Source organism: Rhinatrema bivittatum, chromosome 2, assembly GCF_901001135.1.
Source record: "Rhinatrema bivittatum chromosome 2, aRhiBiv1.1, whole genome shotgun sequence".
NCBI lineage: Eukaryota > Metazoa > Chordata > Amphibia > Gymnophiona > Rhinatrematidae > Rhinatrema > Rhinatrema bivittatum.
Window position 1 is genome coordinate 38,838,917 of NC_042616.1, and position 19,108 is coordinate 38,858,024.

The window sequence follows — 19,108 nt, forward strand, 5'->3', positions numbered from 1 at the left end:
ACCCACACGGCAGGAAGCCCAAGCCCAGTTCCAACAGCTCCAGTAGGCAGGTACCCAGAGATCAAGCGAGAGCCAGCTGAGTAGTAGAGAAGCAGGCCCGCAAAGTGGGGCAGCTGGCAGTGATAATATTTCCTGGAGCAGACCCCGAGGAGCTGGACGGCCCAAGGTAGTTTCTGAAATAGCAAGCGCAATCCGTGGAGCAGGAGAGCACGGATGGTCTTGAATGACACAGGCACAATCCCGAGGAGCAGGAAGGCCAGCCAAGGATTCACTAGTCGCTGTAGTAGTTCCAAGGGAGACCCGAGTGGTAGAGCCGGTAGCCAGGTGGAACCAAAGAGGCGCAGAGCCAGCCCAAGGAGCGGGGTAGGCCAGGGGAGCGAGTCCCCAACAGAGCGCACACTGACCCCCAAGGAGCGGGTGCCAGACAAGGTCCAAGAAGCAGGTAAGAGCGGCGTCTCAGGAACCGGAAACAGGTAAAGGACTCGTACGGAACTTGTTGCCAAGTCAGCTGGCTGAGGGCACCGATGTAACTTAAATATAGGAGTCCGATGACACCATCAACTGGGGACGGCACCAAGGTTCCCGCCAAGGCAGCTTCAAATGTGGGACTTGTGACACGCGCGTGCGCCTAGGAGGGCTCGACATCGGAGTAAGAAGTGATGGCGTCCGTGCCTCCGTGAGGAGGCCTGAGGAATGCAGCGATGCAGGTAGGCCCGTGTGGCGAGCAGACCCGGGGAGGGCAGAAGTGTAGAGCAAGCAGTGAGTACTCATGGTTGCAGACGTCTGCGATCGACAGGCATAACAATCTTACAGACCAATATCATGGTTACACTGTGATCTTAAAATATTTGTATGGGTAATTGCCGAGAGGTTGAGAAACATCATTCTGTCTTTGATATCCCACAATCAGGTAGGTTCTGTCAAACATAGATCTACAGGAACCCATTTAATAAAACTAATTACAGCAATGAGAATGTGTACAGAAGCCAATACAGCTCCCTCATTATCATGTTTGATTCTGAAAAGGCCTTTGACGGAGTCTCTTGGGTAAATATTTTTTCGGGTCTAGAATGATTTGGTTTTAAAGGCCTAGTTTGCAATATATTGGCTCATTGTATAAATCCCTGGTTTCAAATATCTTGGCCAACAGGTTTAAATCAGCAGAGGTCTCTATAAATAGGGGAGTCAGACAAGGATGTCCTTTATCTCCTATCCTTTATATAATTTCAATAGACCCTCTCATTAGGAAAATAGCTACTAATTGCCAAATTTCAGAGGCCTTGGAGGGGATGGATGAGTTTAAAATTTGCGGCATTTGCAGATGATGTGTTAGTGCTTTTGACAAATCCCAGAGAAGCATTAGAGTTGGTCCTGCAGGTACAAAAGATTTTTTGGTAAATTTGAAAGATTAAAAATGAATCAGGACAAATCTGAAGCTTTAAAAGTTTCTGGTAAACTGAAAGCGAGATGGGACAGATATTTCCCTTTACGCTGGGTGGTCACTGAGATGAAATACCTAAGAATACAAATCCCTACAAATATAGAGAAAATCCATGAAGGCAATGTTGGGCCACTAAAGAAAATGTATTCACAGTATTGCAATCTTGGAAGGGCCTCCCGCTGTCACTGACAGGTAGAATAAGCTATTAAAGATGATGGAGCTGTCAAAATGGTTGTATATGTTGCAAATGCTGCCTTTGTGGCTCTGAAGAGGGATCTCAGGGATATTAATAGGTGAATTAATGCATTTTTATGGAAAGGATGGAAGGCAAGAGTCTCATTGTCAGATTCAATGAACGATCAGAGTATGGGAGGATTAAAGTGCCCAGATTTACAGAGCTATAACATAGATTTTTCACTGAGGCATATAAGACATTGCATATATGAAACATCATATTATACAACTCTAACATTTTTTCAGAATTGGGCACGGCCTTTTACATTGTTACAAACAAACAAGAATGATCTTCCAAGAAAGTTCTCTGATCATATCATTCCTGTAGGAATGCCTGGTATATAATACGTAGAATATTGATGACAGTGATTATGTCTATTCAAGGTAACCCATATTTTACACCAGGTATTAATAACCCCATTTTTTTCACAGGGTTTAATCAGGTTAGCCCAATTGTTTATTGCTAATACTAACGTGATGCATAGTTTCCAAGAATTGCAGGAATCTTATGCCATTTCCAATAAAGATTTTTATGGGTATTTACAAATTAGACATTTTCTATATGAAATGCAGAAGAAGGTTCTAGAGTAATAGCAAAGAAAGCTTCCCAAAAGAAGTTTGATCATATACTTGAAATCTGGAAGGACTCCCTGTCTTCTTTAGTGTCTCAAGCTAGAAATTTAGTTTAGAATTGATGGTTTATAGTATGTGGTTTAGGCCTTGCTGTTTGGGAGAACAGAGGATAAAGTGTATATCCAGCTTCTAATCTGGGTCTTTTTCTTGTTGCAGTTCCAAATGGGGCTTAGGTATAAACCACAAAAGAGTGATAAAAATCAAGCCGGACACTGTGAGACAGTCCTATCACCAGATAGCAGGATGCACTACTAAATTATTTTAACATTACAAATAGTACAAATGTATGTCTATTAATATGTGTACTTATCTCAGTGTCTTTGTGGGAATTGTATAGCGTGAAGAGAGCTCACAAAGATGACATCACAGAGGAAGAGGGGGAGCTTTACTCTGAGGCAGGGGTCAGGAACCTTTTTGGCTGAGAGAGCCATAAACGCCACATATTTTAAAATGTAATTCCATGAGAGCCATACAATATGTTTAAAACTAAATACAAGTAAATGTGTGCATTTTATGTAAGATCACACTTTTAAAGTACAATAAGTCTCTGAAAATATTACACCAGGCCTTAAGACACCAATACATCTCCTATTAGGAAAACGGACCAAGTCAGGCTGCTATAGAGTCCTACACAGAAACTACACGCCAGCAGAAAACCTCACCTGAATCACGTGCTGTCCCTCACCTAACATAGAATAAAGAGACCAAAACGCATAACAAGAAGCATGCAGACAAAAACTGAATTGGAAACTGCAACAAGCCAGAGTCTCTGTATGCAGTGTAACAAAGGAAAAAAGAAACATCACACATCCTTATAAAACAAATCAAGAAATATAAAATCATCAGCAGTAAAACTGTACTAACAAAAAGAACATATTTCGAAACAGCTGATGAGTGGAATATCCAATAATTAAAAACTCATATAAAACATTTCCAGATACCAACAAAATATTTCAAAATAGCAGACACAAAGATCCAGTAATGAAAAATAATAAGGATACAAAAATTTTTTTGCTCTGCATACCTGGGAACGTTTGATATCCAGGTGTCCTGAGATTGTTCTGAATTAGCAGGAGGTGGGGTGGTTTGCTTGGAACTTTCTCCTCTCTCAGTCACATACCAGCGCTCTCTCTCACACTGGCTCTCAATGACACACCTATACACACATGCTCTCAGTCACTCACATATACAAATGTTTTTTCTCTCTCACTTATATAGGCTCTTAATTACACATTTACACACATGCTGTCTATCTTTTCACGCTTACACACACACAGGCTTTCAATCACATAAATACATGCTGTCTTTTTCTCTCACACACAGACTCTCATTCACATGCTTACAAACATGTCCTCTCTTTCTCTCATTTACACACAGGCTCTCAATCACATACTCACATGCTCCCTCACCTAAATCAGCTCTCAATCACACACAGACACACATGGTCTCTCTCTCTCATTTAAACACAGGCTCTCAATCACATACTCACATGCTCCCTCACCTAAATCAGCTCTCAATCACACAGACACACATGGTCTCTCTCTCTCATTTAAACACAGGCTCTCAATCACATACTCACATGCTCCATCACCTAAACCAGCTCTCAATCAGACACAGACACACATGATCTCTCTCTTACTTATACACACAGGCTCTTAATCATACATACACATGATCTCTCTCACACACAAAGGATCTCAATCATACACACATACTCTTTCAAACAAACAGGTTTTCAATTACAAACTTACACATACAGGTTCCCAATGGTAAACTTACATTCATGCTCTCTCTCTCACAGGCAGGATCTCAATCACAGACATACTCTCTTTCACATATACAGGCTCTCAATCATTCACATACATGCAATCTCACTCACACACATACACACACAGGATCTCACAGACACATGCTTGCTCGCTCATTCACTCTCTCTCTCCCCCTCCCCCGGGAACTCGCGGCAGCAGCAGCCACCTCCCAACGCTAACCTCCTTCATTTTCAGCCCTCGCGGAGGCGAAGGCGGAGTCCCATCGGCCGCGGTTGAAGATTTTCATTTTCCTCCGAGCCGCGCTGCAGTCTTCTTCCCGCGCAGGCACCCGATGCTCTCCACTTCCTCTTCCGGGCCGCGGGAAGAAGAGAGCACCGGCGTGCTCTCTTCTTCCCGCGGCCCGGAAGAGGAAGTGGAGAGCATCGGGTGCCTGCGCGGGAAGACCCGCGCAGGCACCCGATGACTCCAGCGCTGGCACCCGGCTGACACCCGATGACTCCCGCGCAGGCACCCGGATGACTCCAGTCGGCGTGCTCTCTTCTCCTCCCCCCCGCGGCCCGGAAGAAGAAGTGGTGAGCATCGGGTGCCTGCGCGGAAGAAGAGACCACGCTAGTGTGGTCTCTTCTTCCCGCGCAGGCACCCGATGCTCTCCACTTCCTCTTCCGGGCCGCGGGGGGGGGAGGAGAAGAGAGCACGCCGGTGCCGCTGACTCCAGCTGTCCTGCCGCGTTCCGCCCGGGCTGACAGCATTTTAAGCCCGGGCGGCGGAGGACCGGGGAGCAGCTGGGTCAGCGGGGAACCGCGAAGTATGGCGACACGTGTCTGCGAGCCAGATGCAGCCCTCAAAAGAGCCATATCTGGCTCGCGAGCCATGGGTTCCCGACCCCTGCTCTGAGGGCAGGCAGAGGCTGTTTCAGAATTGCCAATTTAGAGATTTTGTAGCTAGATCTGGTGACTTTTTAAACCAAATGGAGATTTTAGAACTGTGAATGAGACAAGGATCTAATTTAGTTCTTTTTGGACATTTAGTTAAAAATCTAGGGACTTTCTCACAGCTCTATAATTTCCATCAAGCTCCCAACTTGCAGAACATATCTGGAAGCAGAAAAGTGCATTAGAGTGAGACCTCCTCTGCCTAGAGTGCCCCAGGAATGTGCAAGAGTGAGACCCCCTCTGGCAGGAAAGTACAAGAGATAGCTAAAGCCAGAAGAATGCAGGGCTGCATAGAGAGAGGAATAACCAGTAAGAAAAAGGAGATGATAACGCCCTTGTACAGGTCCTTGGGGAGACCTCACCTACAGTACTGTGTACAGTCCTTGAGCCCGTATCTCAAAAAGGATAAGAGACAGGATGGAGGTGGTCCAGAGAAGTGCAATCAAAATGGTGTGGGGTCTGTTTTAGACGATTTGAATATATATATCCTGGAAGAGAGGAAATGCAGGGTAGATATGTTACAGACCTTCAGATATCTAAAAGGTTTTAATGTTGCATGAACTTTGAACTTTTTTCTTGGAACAAAATTAATAGAACTTGTGGTCACGAAATTAAACTCAGATCAAACAGGAAACATTTCATCATGGAGAGGATGACGGATGCCTAGAATGCCCTTCTAGAGGAATGGTGAAGACAAAATCAGCCAAAACTTTCAAAGGGGCATGGGATAAACACTGTGGATCTCTAAAGGCTACATACAGGACAGAAATGAGAAAAGCATGCAGGAGGAAACTTGCTGGTACAGCGGTTACTACCCTTAGCAAAAGGCATGAACATTACTACCCTTAACCAATATGCTCTGATGCTTTCAATGCAACTGCAAGATTGATACCTGCTTAGACAGCAGGAGGGGAAAGAGGAACTGGATTTAGATGACAATTCAGGGCCTTCACTTCCATGGTCTGGGATACGGATATGCAGACATAAGACATAGGGAGGAGGAATAGCCTAGTCACGGTTAGAGCAGTGGGCTACAAACCAGGAGACCAGCGTTTGAGTCCCGTTGTCGCTCCTTGTGATCATGGGCAAGTCACTTTACCCTTCATTGCCTCAGGTACAAACTTAGCTCTCTGGGGATAGGGAAATACCTACAGTACCTGAATGTAAACCGATGTGATATCTCAGATCAAATGTTGGTATATAAAAATAATAAATAAATAAAAAATAAATAAGAGAAATAGCACAGGACTGCTTCTATGGCCAAGGCCTAAAGGAAATGAAGAAATTGTGCATGGGGTAACTTGCTAGTATGGCAGTAACTACCCTTAGCAGAAAGCATGGAGAATCCTAACCTTAACCAATAAGCCTTGATGCTTTTAATGTAAGTGCAATTTCAACCACAGATCACCTCATAAAACAATATTTTCTTCTGCTTAAATCTTTCAAATATATAATTGAATATCTCGATTGAGTATCTTTTTCTGAAAACTATTTTTTAAGACATTTTTTTAAAGAATTCTTTTAGAAAAAAATTTTTTAGCTGGAGAGGAAAGTTTCATACCTTATTTATCCCCAACCGGGTGATATATCTCTTATTTAATCATGAACAAACCTCCACCAGACGAAAGGTTTTTTTTGTGAATTTTAGCGTGTATATATGTGAATTTAAAAATTCAACAGAGTCTGCCGTATCAATCTGCAAAGTTGCAAAATCACTTTCTGAAGAAAGTCAAACTATGACTGTACAAACATATTCTTTAAATTTGCTTAAAACAGCTACCGCCGACTTATCTGTTTAAGTTCCCGCCGACTTATCTGTCCAGCCATTTCAGTTCCCAACGTGGCCGTGTTTCAGATCCTCCCAGGATCTTTCCTCAGGGGGTATAGATTTCTTCAAAAAGTCGGAATCTCCATTGTACAGAAAAAATTCTCCAAGAGTTGTGTCACTCCATTACGGCAATTCTTCCTTAATTCAAGAGTCTTGCTTCACGGCAGCACAAACATCTGTTTCCGCCTGATTCAATCCAGAAGCCAAACGCTGACACCATTTTTAAAGTCCAATCGCTCTCCCTCTACAACCAATGTAAAACCACGTTGATATTACATCATCAAGTCAATCAAGGGGGTGGACTTCAATATAGTTCGCTGTCACGTCCGTCTATTCACTTGCTGTGTCTAAATGTGAATCTAGTTCACTATCACGTCCATCCATGCTTCCCAACCAGAAATGTTATGGCGATTTGTTGTAGATTCCCCCGTGATTATCCAAATCAAACAAGAGCACTCCAGTCCAGTTCTTCATTAAGACCATCTGGTGCTTGTGTCACCAGAGTGAATATCCAAAATGCTTCTCTGCGATTTAACACATCCACCCGATTGCCTCCCCAAGATGACAACTGGACCTGTTCTAATATAGTCCAATGTAGTTGGGAGAAATCATGATTCTGTTGAACACAATATGATACTATAGGTGCAGTCAATGTTTAGTGTTCAGTTTGGATTTGTGTTCATTGAGTCTAATCCTGATTTTACAGGTGGTTCTGCCTATGTATATTTTAGGGCAGGGACAGATCAAAGCGTAAACCACAAAATCTGAGTTACATGTGGTTTTAAAACTCCGTGTTACTATATATTGAGAAACCGGATCAACCCAAGTTTTTCCTTCTAAAGTATTCTCACAATGACCACATTGGCCACATTTAAAGTGTCCTTGATCACACTCCTGAATTCCCAGCATGGACAAGTTTGTCTCTGATGTAGACAGGCCGTTTGTAGACAGGTCTACAAACGGGCTAAATATTCTGACAGACAAGCACTCCCTCATCTGTGATGTCATCAGCATGTGTCCAAAATGTAAACCTCTCCTCAGTGATGTCATCAGTCTGTGCCCTAGTGAAAGCACTGGGTAGGATGTGGGGGGCGGGGCTGACCTGTGAGTTTGATAGGTTTGAGATTCAGATTCAGGAAAAGAGAGAGGAAGTCTCCCTCCCCCCCCCCCCCCCCAGCTGTGCAGCTCTGATGCTTTGAGATTCAGATTTAGAAAACGAGAGACTTCCTCCCCTGCCAGGCTCTGCAGCTCTGAGTCTGACACCGCCTCCCCCATAACAACAAGAGGCAAACACTTAGCTCTTCCGTTGCCCGAGAAAGAGTCCCCGATTCATTTCTAATCCTGAAAGCAGCAAAAGCAGAGAGGAAAATGCTTGCAGGAGCTTCTGCTCAGGTTGGAGATTGCCCCCAACTTCCTGCCCTCTCTATATAAACACTAAGAACATAAGAAATGTCAGGCTAGGTCAGAGCAATGCTTCTTCCAGCCCTGGCTCTCACAGGGGCAGGTCCAGCTCATAATCGAGCAAATCCCAATACAAAAGTCTGCTGTCCACAAGAAAATAGACTTTGGCTTCTCCTTCTCTTATCTATTTGGCTAATAAGTATGTATGGACCTGTCCCACAATCTGTCCTTTTTCTTCATCCGTCATTTCACTCCAGGCTCCCCCTTCAAGCTCTCTCTCAGCCAGCCAGTCTCGCCTCCCTCATTAATCTCCTTCCTCTCCTCTCTTTCCTGCTTCTCACTCTCCCTATCCTGCAGTATAACCTTCCTTTCAATTTCTTCTCCAGCTCCACAGTAAGTCCTCCCTGCTTTACTTGCTGCTGCTATCAGCCTCCTGTGCCCCCATCAGTTCAGCCAAAACCATGTGACTCTGTTTATTGTACATCACTGCCAGAATTAGCAGGTAGATTCAAGCAGGAGGTACTGGTGGCAGTAAGGACGAGCTGCAGAAGTGTTCTTCGGCATTTTTTTGGTGCTCTGTCATATGAGCTCTATGTTTAGCCTGCGCTGCCTTCAGCGCTTTAGTCAAATTCAAGATATCTGCATTGCAGATTTTATTAACATAGAAACATAGAAATGACGGCAGAAGAAGACCAAACGGCCCATCCAGTCTGCCCAGCAAGCTTCACACTTTTTTTTTCTCATACCCGAGTGACATAAGCTATTGTATGCTTGTTCATTACTGCTGTACTCACTTCTCACACCAAGGGGCCAATGCAATACAGTGCACTCAGCCGAGCGCACTGTATAACCCGCAGTTGGATGCGGGTTGTATAGCCGCCAACTAATCCCCTTATGCAATAAGGGGATTAGCGCCTCTACCACGCACGTCCAACGCAGAGTGAAACTAACAGTGCTCATCACATGTTATCACATGTTAATGCATGTGAATGAGGCTATTAGCTATTCATTCCCAATGCAAAAAAAAAAAATGTGCATCTAGGATGCACATTTTAGCAATCAGAAATTAATGCCTGCCCGGAGCAGGCATTAATCGCTGAGCGCTCCTAAAACTAGCACAGAAAAGCAGGAAATCCTGCTTTTCTGTACTGCTTCCTACTTGATATCATTGGGACCAATGGGCAATAACTGAAGGAGTGAATAAATTAATATTAAGTGCCCGACACTTTAATATTGATTTATTCACTCCTTACAGTGCTGGCAGTCAGGTTTGGAAAATGGATGCTGAACTTACATCAGTTACAAAAAGATAACACAAAGGTGAGGAAAGAAGGGCAGATAAAACTTCTACAAAACAAAAGGGTTAAAAGCTGAAAGCTTTAAACTAGAATAAAGGCACGTTTACCTTTAGTCCATAACCCAAGTTTCTTTCCAAGAAACCCAAATGTCATTTACCCAGAATAAAACAAAAACCAGGAGCAAGCATTAGAACAGGGTTTTTATAGGCTGGGACTCTGTGCAGGTTACCCCAAGCATACTATTAAGGGTAGTAACTGCCGTTCCATTCAGGTTACCCCCATGCATTCTATTAAGGGTAATAAGTTAACTGCTGCCCCATGGTTACCCACATGCATTCTATTAAGGGTAATAAGTTAACTGCTGCTCCATGGTTACCCCCATGCATTCTATTAAGGGTAATAAGTTAACTGCTGCTCCATGGTTACCCCCATGCATTCTATTAAGGGTAATAAGTTAACTGCTGCCCCATGGTTACCCCCATGCATTCTATTAAGGGTAATAAGTTAACTGCTGCTCCATGGTACCCAAATGCATTCTATTAAGGGTAATAAGTTAACTGCTGCCCCATGGTTACCCCCATGCATTCTATTAAGGGTAATAAGTTAACTGCTGCCCCATGGTTACCCCCATGCATTCTATTAAGGGTAATAAGTTAACTGCTGCCCCATGGTACCCACATGCATTCTATTAAGGGTAATAAGTTAACTGCTGCCCCATGGTTACCCACATGCATTCTATTAAGGGTAATAAGTTAACTGCTGCTCCATGGTTACCCCCATGCATTCTGTTAAGGGTAATAAGTTAACTGCTGCTCCATGGTTACCCCCATGCATTCTATTAAGGGTAATAAGTTAACTGCTGCCCCATGGTTACCCCCATGCATTCTATTAAGGGTAATAAGTTAACTGCTGCTCCATGGTACCCAAATGCATTCTATTAAGGGTAATAAGTTAACTGCTGCCCCATGGTTACCCCCATGCATTCTATTAAGGGTAATAAGTTAACTGCTGCCCCATGGTTACCCCCATGCATTCTATTAAGGGTAATAAGTTAACTGCTGCCCCATGGTACCCACATGCATTCTATTAAGGGTAATAAGTTAACTGCTGCCCCATGGTTACCCACATGCATTCTATTAAGGGTAATAAGTTAACTGCTGCTCCATGGTTACCCCCATGCATTCTGTTAAGGGTAGTAAATGTTGCTCCATGCAGGTTACTCCCAGGCAGAAATATTACACCATCCTTTTCCTTAAGTCTTTAAGGATCCGCAGTGTTTGTTCCATGCTCTCTTGAACTCATTAACAACTCGTCTTCACCATCTCCTCTGGGAGGGCATTCCAGGCATCCACCATCCTGTTAAGAAATATTTCCTTATACTGGTTCTGAGTCGTCCTCCCTAGAGTTTCATATTGTGATCCCTAGTTCTACTCTCCTTACCAGCAGAAAAGATTTGAAGTTGCCAAAAAGCAAAGCAGAAGTTGGTCTAGAGTAGCCACGGATGTGAAAAAAAACAAAAGCAAGACCAATGCCTTGGAAATTACATTTATTAAATACAACAATGCCCGACTCCAGCCGAGTTTTGCCCTTTCAGCTGCATCAGGGGCTGTGAAAAGTAACAAATATTTATATTACATATATATAAGAATAAAATCAATAAATCAGTCAACCCAATGTATAAATTAAGACTTACATTAAGATCAAACAAAAAGTATAAAATCCATTCAGTCAGACAGAATATTTTTTTATTTGTTTGTTTTTGTTTACTGACATTCAAAAATAGTCATCACATTGGTTCACATATAATAAAATAGTAGAAAATACATTGTACAGGATAAGAGAAAATTAACAGATATAGAAAAAATAGAGAGAGAAAAATAATTAAATTGAACTGAGGAAATAACTCTTGTTAACATGTTGCAAAAGCTTTTAAAAAGAGAAACGTTTTTAATTCTTTTTTAAAAGTTTGTAAAGAAGATTCAAGTCTTAATTCAATTGGAAGAGAGTGCCATAAAATCGGGCCAGCTGTTGAAAAAACACGTTGTTTTGTTGAAGTGAGACGAGATAATTTAGGAGATGGGGGTTTCAAGGAGTCCAGTGTTTATTGAGCGCAAAGTTCTTCTTGAGATTTGAAAGAGAAGAGTTGAAGTCATCCAGTCGGTCTTATTGATGTATAACGCTTTATGAATTAGAGATAGAGTCTTGTATTGTATTCTGTAAAATATTGGCAACCAGTGAAGATCTTTAAGCACTGGAGTAATATGATCCGACTTTTTAAGGTTACTAAGTAGACATGCTGCAGCGTTTTGCAAAAGTTGAAGAGGAGTAATGGTTGAAGCAGGCAGTCCAAGGAGAATTGGATTACAATAGTCTAATTTTGAGAATAGGAGGGCTTGTAAGGCTATACGAAAATCATGATGGTGAAGGAGCGGTTTAATTCTTTTTAGTATTTTAAGCTTGTAAAAACCTTCTTTAATGATGTTGTTAATGTGATGTTCAAAGCAAAATTCAGAATCCAAAGTGATTCCAAGGTCTCTTACATTGAATAAAATATTTTTATTAAATAAAAAAATTATTAGGATGGATGTCAGATTCAGGAGAGGATTTATTGCAAATGTGAAGTATTTCTGTTTTATTATGATTAAGGTTGAGGGATATTTGTGTTCATAATTGTTGTATTGTATTAAGGTAAGAATTACAAAGGTTTAGCGAATTAGTAAGATTAGTATTTATTGGCAAAAGAATCTGAACATCATCTGCATAAATAAAATAGGTAAATTTGAGATTTGATAGAAGTTTGCATAGTGGGAGCAGGTAAATAGTAAAAAGTGTTGAAGATAAGGAGGATCCTTGAGGAACATCTTGAGGAAGAGGTATTTGTTTAGATTCTTTGTAATTAGTTTTGACAATATAGGATCTATTGTTCAGGTATGAAGTGAACCAATTAATTGTGGTATCACATAGTCCAATTTCTAGTAGTCTTTTTAATAGAATGGAATGATTTACAGTGTCAAATGCAGCAGAAATGTCAAGGAATATTATGATTCTTCTCGAATCCAATTAAATTATATTATAAAATGGCTCCCCACCTCAATATTAATAACTCAAATAAAGTACTCTAATCACTTGAGGTACACTGCAAAAATAGCAGAATATAACATAATTTCTTCCCTTACCCACAAAATTTTGAAAGAAAACACCGACAGAGAGTGGTATCAGACTCTTATATGGTGTATCCAATCTCATGGGCTCTTGCCCTCTACAGGGCTACAACCCCTCTCTTGATTCAAACACCAGTTGTTATCACCTCATTTACCAACTCTCCGGAGGTGAAATTTTCATTTTATTTTATTTATAAGTGCAAAAAATGCCTCTCTTGCTTCACCAGTGCCCTTATTTATTAAAAACTATAACCTAATCTCCCGTTTAACCCTTAAAAAATCATGTTTTGTGTAATTTAGCTCATTTAGGCTATACTATGTTTGTACTTATCTTTATGCTATGATCCGCCCGACATTGGCAATGTTTCGGCGCGTGCCCAGCGCCTGCTTCAGGGGCTATTGATCGTTCTTAAGCTTTTCTAAAAAGAGAACATAGTTGTAATAATCACTTAGTTTCCTGAAATTCTTTTCACTGCTCACGCAATAGTACTTACAATTCAGCGTGTTCAAGCTCTTTCAGCTTTCTCCTCATTCAAAAATGGCACCTAGACGCCTTCATTCTCCCTCTACCGGAAGTCAGCTGTTTTATACTCAATTCCTGAATGGATATTAACCTGTCAAACTATAAGTAAACTGACCAATCGACTTCCTTATTTAAACCCATGGGGGCAATAGTGTTCAATTTAAAGATCCAGCGTTGTTCACCCTGGAGTAAACAGAGGTTTAAATCTCCTCCTCGCTCATTTTGCTCAACGCATTCCAGGACCGTACTACTTAAACTGTCAAAACTGTGTGATTTTTCCACGCAATGTTGCACCAATGGTGCCTCCATCCGACCACGTTTCAACGCACTCTTGTGTTCAATTAAACGCGTTTTCAACAATCTTGTGGTTTTCCCTACATATATGAGTCCACATGGGCACCAGATAGCGTATACCACGTTTCTTGAAACACAAGAAGTTGTTTTAAATGGTTTAAATTTTTGCAATTTACTAAGAGGAATATCTGTATTGGGATGGGCCAATGGACACATCGCGCAGTTCCCGCAAGGGAAATGTCCTTTTACCTCTTCAGACCTCTCCACTACTGTCTGAAAATGTGAATTTACCACCTGATCTTTAATACTCGAACCTCTTTTGTATGCAATTAAAGGCGGTGCTTCAAAAACTGTGTGTACTTGCAGTACATTCCAGTGACGCCGAATACTTCGTGCCACCTCATTTACCTCCAATGAGTATGGTAGCACACATGTCAACCTGTTGGTTGTCACTTTTTGCCTTGGTTGTAATAATTGCTCCCTATGATTCCAACGAGCTCTTTTGCACGCTTTCCGTATCACAGATAAAGGATAACCCCTATCTGCAAACCTTAGGCTCATCTCCCTTGCTTTTATTTTGTACTCGTGGGTTGTAGAACACAACTTCCTGAGCCTTAAAAATTGGCCAAAGGGTATGCTGTTCCGTAAGGGTAGAGGATGACAACTCGAGTATTCAAGGATGGTATTACGATCAGTAGGTTTCTGAAAAATTGTAAAAGAAAATTTATTGTCCTCCAAAGATATCTTGATATCTAAAAAAGAAACAGAAACTTTATCAAAGGTATATGTAAACTGTAGGGCTTGTTCACACGAATTTAACCAAATCATAAATTCTTTGAAAAGGACCTCAGTCCCATGCCACACAATGAAAATGTCATCAATGAAACGGCGCCACACTAGGATATTCTTTTTATACGGGGAAATTGCTAGCCACTGAGATTCAAAATGTCCCACATACAGGTTTGCAACACTGGGGGCCATTGTGGCCCCCATAGCTGTGCCCCCCACCTGCTGATAGTAGGTGTGATCAAAAAGAAAAAAATTTTTTTTCAATGTCTTTGGAGGACAATAAATTTTCTTTTACAATTTTTCAGAAACCTACTGATCGTAATACCATCCTTGAATACTCGAGTTGTCATCCTCTACCCTTACGGAACAGCATACCCTTTGGCCAATTTTTAAGGCTCAGGAAGTTGTGTTCTACAACCCACGAGTACAAAATAAAAGCAAGGGAGATGAGCCTAAGGTTTGCAGATAGGGGTTATCCTTTATCTGTGATACGGAAAGCGTGCAAAAGAGCTCGTTGGAATCATAGGGAGCAATTATTACAACCAAGGCAAAAAGTGACAACCAACAGGTTGACATGTGTGCTACCATACTCATTGGAGGTAAATGAGGTGGCACGAAGTATTCGGCGTCACTGGAATGTACTGCAAGTACACACAGTTTTTGAAGCACCGCCTTTAATTGCATACAAAAGAGGTTCGAGTATTAAAGATCAGGTGGTAAATTCACATTTTCAGACAGTAGTGGAGAGGTCTGAAGAGGTAAAAGGACATTTCCCTTGCGGGAACTGCGCGATGTGTCCATTGGCCCATCCCAATACAGATATTCCTCTTAGTAAATTGCAAAAATTTAAACCATTTAAAACAACTTCTTGTGTTTCAAGAAACGTGGTATACGCTATCTGGTGCCCATGTGGACTCATATATGTAGGGAAAACCACAAGATTGTTGAAAACGCGTTTAATTGAACACAAGAGTGCGTTGAAACGTGGTCGGATGGAGGCACCATTGGTGCAACATTGCGTGGAAAAATCACACAGTTTTGACAGTTTAAGTAGTACGGTCCTGGAATGCGTTGAGCAAAATGAGCGAGGAGATTTAAACCTCTGTTTACTCCAGGGTGAACAACGCTGGATCTTTAAATTGAACACTATTGCCCCCATGGGTTTAAATAAGGAAGTCGATTGGTCAGTTTACTTATAGTTTGACAGGTTAATATCCATTCAGGAATTGAGTATAAAACAGCTGACTTCCGGTAGAGGGAGAATGAAGGCGTCTAGGCGCCATTTTTGAATGAGGAGAAAGCTGAAAGAGCTTGAACACGCTGAATTGTAAGTACTATTGCGTGAGCAGTGAAAAGAATTTCAGGAAACTAAGTGATTATTACAACTATGTTCTCTTTTTAGAAAAGCTTAAGAACGATCAATAGCCCCTGAAGCAGGCGCTGGGCACGCGCCGAAACATTGCCAATGTCGGGCGGATCATAGCATAAAGATAAGTACAAACATAGTATAGCCTAAATGAGCTAAATTACACAAAACATGATTTTTTAAGGGTTAAACGGGAGATTAGGTTATAGTTTTTAATAAATAAGGGCACTGGTGAAGCAAGAGAGGCATTTTTTGCACTTATAAATAAAATAAAATGAAAATTTCACCTCCGGAGAGTTGGTAAATGAGGTGATAACAACTGGTGTTTGAATCAAGAGAGGGGTTGTAGCCCTGTAGAGGGCAAGAGCCCATGAGATTGGATACACCATATAAGAGTCTGATACCACTCTCTGTCGGTGTTTTCTTTCAAAATTTTGTGGGTAAGGGAAGAAATTACGTTATATTCTGCTATTTTTGCAGTGTACCTCAAGTGATTAGAGTACTTTAAAGGAATATTATGATAAATTTTTGGCCATTTGCTTTGCTTTTTGGCAACTTCAAATCTTTTCCAACAGTGGCCAATCCAGGCCATAAGAACCTGGCAAGTACCCAAAAACTAAGTCTATTCCATGTTACCATTGCTAATGGCAGTGGCTATTCTCTAAGTGAACTTAATAGCAGGTAATGGACTTCTCCTCCAAGGGTTTCTGTGTTTAGAGAATTTCTAAAGCCATGTTGTGCTGGAAAAAGTATTCTGTTTGTTATTTTCTAATATTATATACATACATAAAATACCACACTATAAGGAAGGGAGCCAGCATATCACGCGTATTTAATAAGAACAGAGAATGTAAGTTGTTTTTTTTTTGGCATCCAGGTCCTGAACCTCTGCCACATCCCTGGGTTAGACACTGATAAATTCAGCTTCCATTTTCCAAACCTGACTGCCAGCACCCTAAGGAGTGAATAAATTAATGTTAAAGTATTGGGTACTTAATATTAATTTATCTACGCCTTCACTTATTGCCCATTGGTCCTTTTCACTGACATTTGTCAGTGGAAAGGACCAATCCCCTTTCAGGACAGCCTTCTGAAAGGTGATTGGTCCTTTCACTGACATGTGACAGTGACGGGGCCAAGCGGCAATAAATGAAGGAGTGAATAAATTAATATTAAAAGCTGACACTTTAATATTGATTTATACACTTCAGTGTATAAATCAATCAGGTAGGGAGAGTGGATGCTGATTTTATCAGCATCCGTTTTCCTAACCAGCGGACAGTCGCAGACAGCCGACTTCTCTCAGGCGCACGCTGTCAAGGAGGCGCTAGGGGCTTGTAATCGCCCCTAGCGCCTCCTCGACATTGCGAGTCCTAATTGAACTATTGCAACGCACCCCCAGGAGAGGTGCTGGGGGCGCGTTAGGAAAGCGGGTGCTGAACAGTCAGCGCCCGCTTTCAGTGCAACTTTTTTTGCATCGGCCCCTAACTCAGGAAGTCTATTCCAGCATAAGGTATAGCAAGGCAGATAGCTCAAAGTCAGAAACCGGTGAGAAAAGGGTGGAGCCTGTGCTGAAAATCTCCCTCTTAAATATTGCCCACCCCCCTCGGTTAAGTTAGCCAGATAAACATACATAGATAACTTTTAGTAAGATAAGTGTAGCTGGCTAACTTAGCAGCTCTAATTTATCTGGATTAGTCTAAAGATCAGTGCTCATCCAGCTAAGTAGCTCCTCTCAGCTATGGCCCATCCAGATAACTACTTAGCGCTGGATAACGGGCTCTTCCCGTCTCTGCAAGGCAGCCTAGGGCAATGTTAGCTTCGCATGTGCAAATTCACTTCTAGTATTGTTTAGCTCCTGCAATAAAACAGTTTTGTATCTATGTATTGCAGTATACTTTGTTGCCTGTTCCAGTATTTCCTCAGGCTGCTGTTCCCAAAATAAGGAGCACCGCAACCTCACCTCTCTCTGCTCTACCTCCCCTTCTGTGAGGTCATCAGCCTGGGCCTTCAAGTATAAAATAATAGTACCCTCCTCCTGCGTGATGTCATCAGTCGGCGCCCTTCGTGTAAACTTCTGCGCCTCGCGGGATATCTTCATTTGTTGGATAGAGACACAAAGAGTTTTTGCTTCTTTTCACTTTTATTTTGTAGATAAGCAGCTGGAAACGAAATCTCCAGCCTCAAACTCAGCTTCTGCCCTTCTCTCTCTCTCGCTTCCTGTCCTTGTAACAGTCCCAAGCTGTTTTGTTAGAGGCAACTACTCAGTTGTTCCCCAGCAGGAGAAAGATCTCCCAATTCATATCTAATCCTGAAAGCAGCAAAAGCAGAGAGGAAAATGCCTGCAGGAGCTTCTGCTCAGGTAGGAGATGTCCCCAACTTCCTGCCCTTTCTGTATAAATACTACTGCAGCTTTCTAACCAGAGACAGGGCAGAGTTAGACCTGACTTTAATAGGATCCCGAGCAGACCTGGGGTGCCAAAAAAGCACTTTGGGATTTTCCTGATTATAATGAGAGAAATCATGAGATTTTGTGTTTTGGTTCTGTGTTTTAACTGGTCTCCAGTTATAATCCTGCTCTGGGACTGTGAATTATTTACACCCAGAAATCTCTTCCACTGCTGAGCCCCAACACTAGGGGGTCTCCTGATGGATGTGATGCAGAAGGTGCTGAATGTGGAAGGGTTTGTGTTTCAGGTCGCAGTAATCTTTGAGGACATTGCTGTCTATTTCACTCAGGAAGAGTGGGAGGATTTAGATGAAGGGCAGAAGGATCTTTACAAGGATGTGATGAGAGAGAATTATCAGACCCTGAACTCACTGTAAGTGGACAGAGGGCATAAGGGATGGGTGAATTGTATATGAGAGAGGGTATAGTTGATTAATACTAGGGCTGGGTGGGTGTGTCAGAGTGGATTTGGGCCAAGGTGAAAAAAAAGAAAGATTCCTTTCTTCAAACCCCCCTCATCCTGGATATTCTCTCTCAACACACACCCTCCAAATTAGAAAATCCATCATCTCGCCTTCCTCTTCTCTTCCCGTTTCTGGATTCTCCCTTTTCTCCAAATCCTGAATTCAATTTCTCCTTTCCTCATCCCAGATCCTATTCCTTTCCTTCCTTCCTTCTGTTTCCCCTATCCTTGAGATCTCATCCCCATATTGAATCAACTTTCAAAATTTCATATATCCATAAATAAATCCCTTATTCTTCATCTAAAAAATGAAAAAAAATTAACCAGATACATTTCAGAAAAATATATTTTTTTTAAAGTAAATTCATATTTAATATGGAGGTCTATGCAAATATGTACAAATGGTCCGTAAACCTTTCTAACTCTTTAGTCAATCTCCTCACCTGAGTTCATGCAACAAACTTGGGAGTAGTGGTTATAGTGAAGGGAAAATGGTTGTCACACATAGAGGACCTGTAGCCATCAGG

At 41.8% G+C, this 19,108-nt stretch overlaps 2 protein-coding genes across 2 annotated transcripts in view; one reads left to right on the forward strand and one right to left on the reverse strand.

Moving 5' to 3' along the window:
* The window catches only part of LOC115083857 (zinc finger protein 271-like), a 634,158-nt gene that overhangs the window by 474,538 nt on the left and 140,512 nt on the right, over positions 1 to 19,108 (reverse strand). The gene's annotated exons all lie outside the window — the stretch shown is intronic.
* Positions 1 to 19,108, forward strand: part of LOC115085985 (oocyte zinc finger protein XlCOF6-like) — a 56,708-nt gene that overhangs the window by 4,710 nt on the left and 32,890 nt on the right. The window contains 1 exon segment of the mRNA XM_029592568.1: positions 17,903 to 18,031. Within this exon segment, the coding sequence (XP_029448428.1) occupies positions 17,903 to 18,031 (129 nt within the window).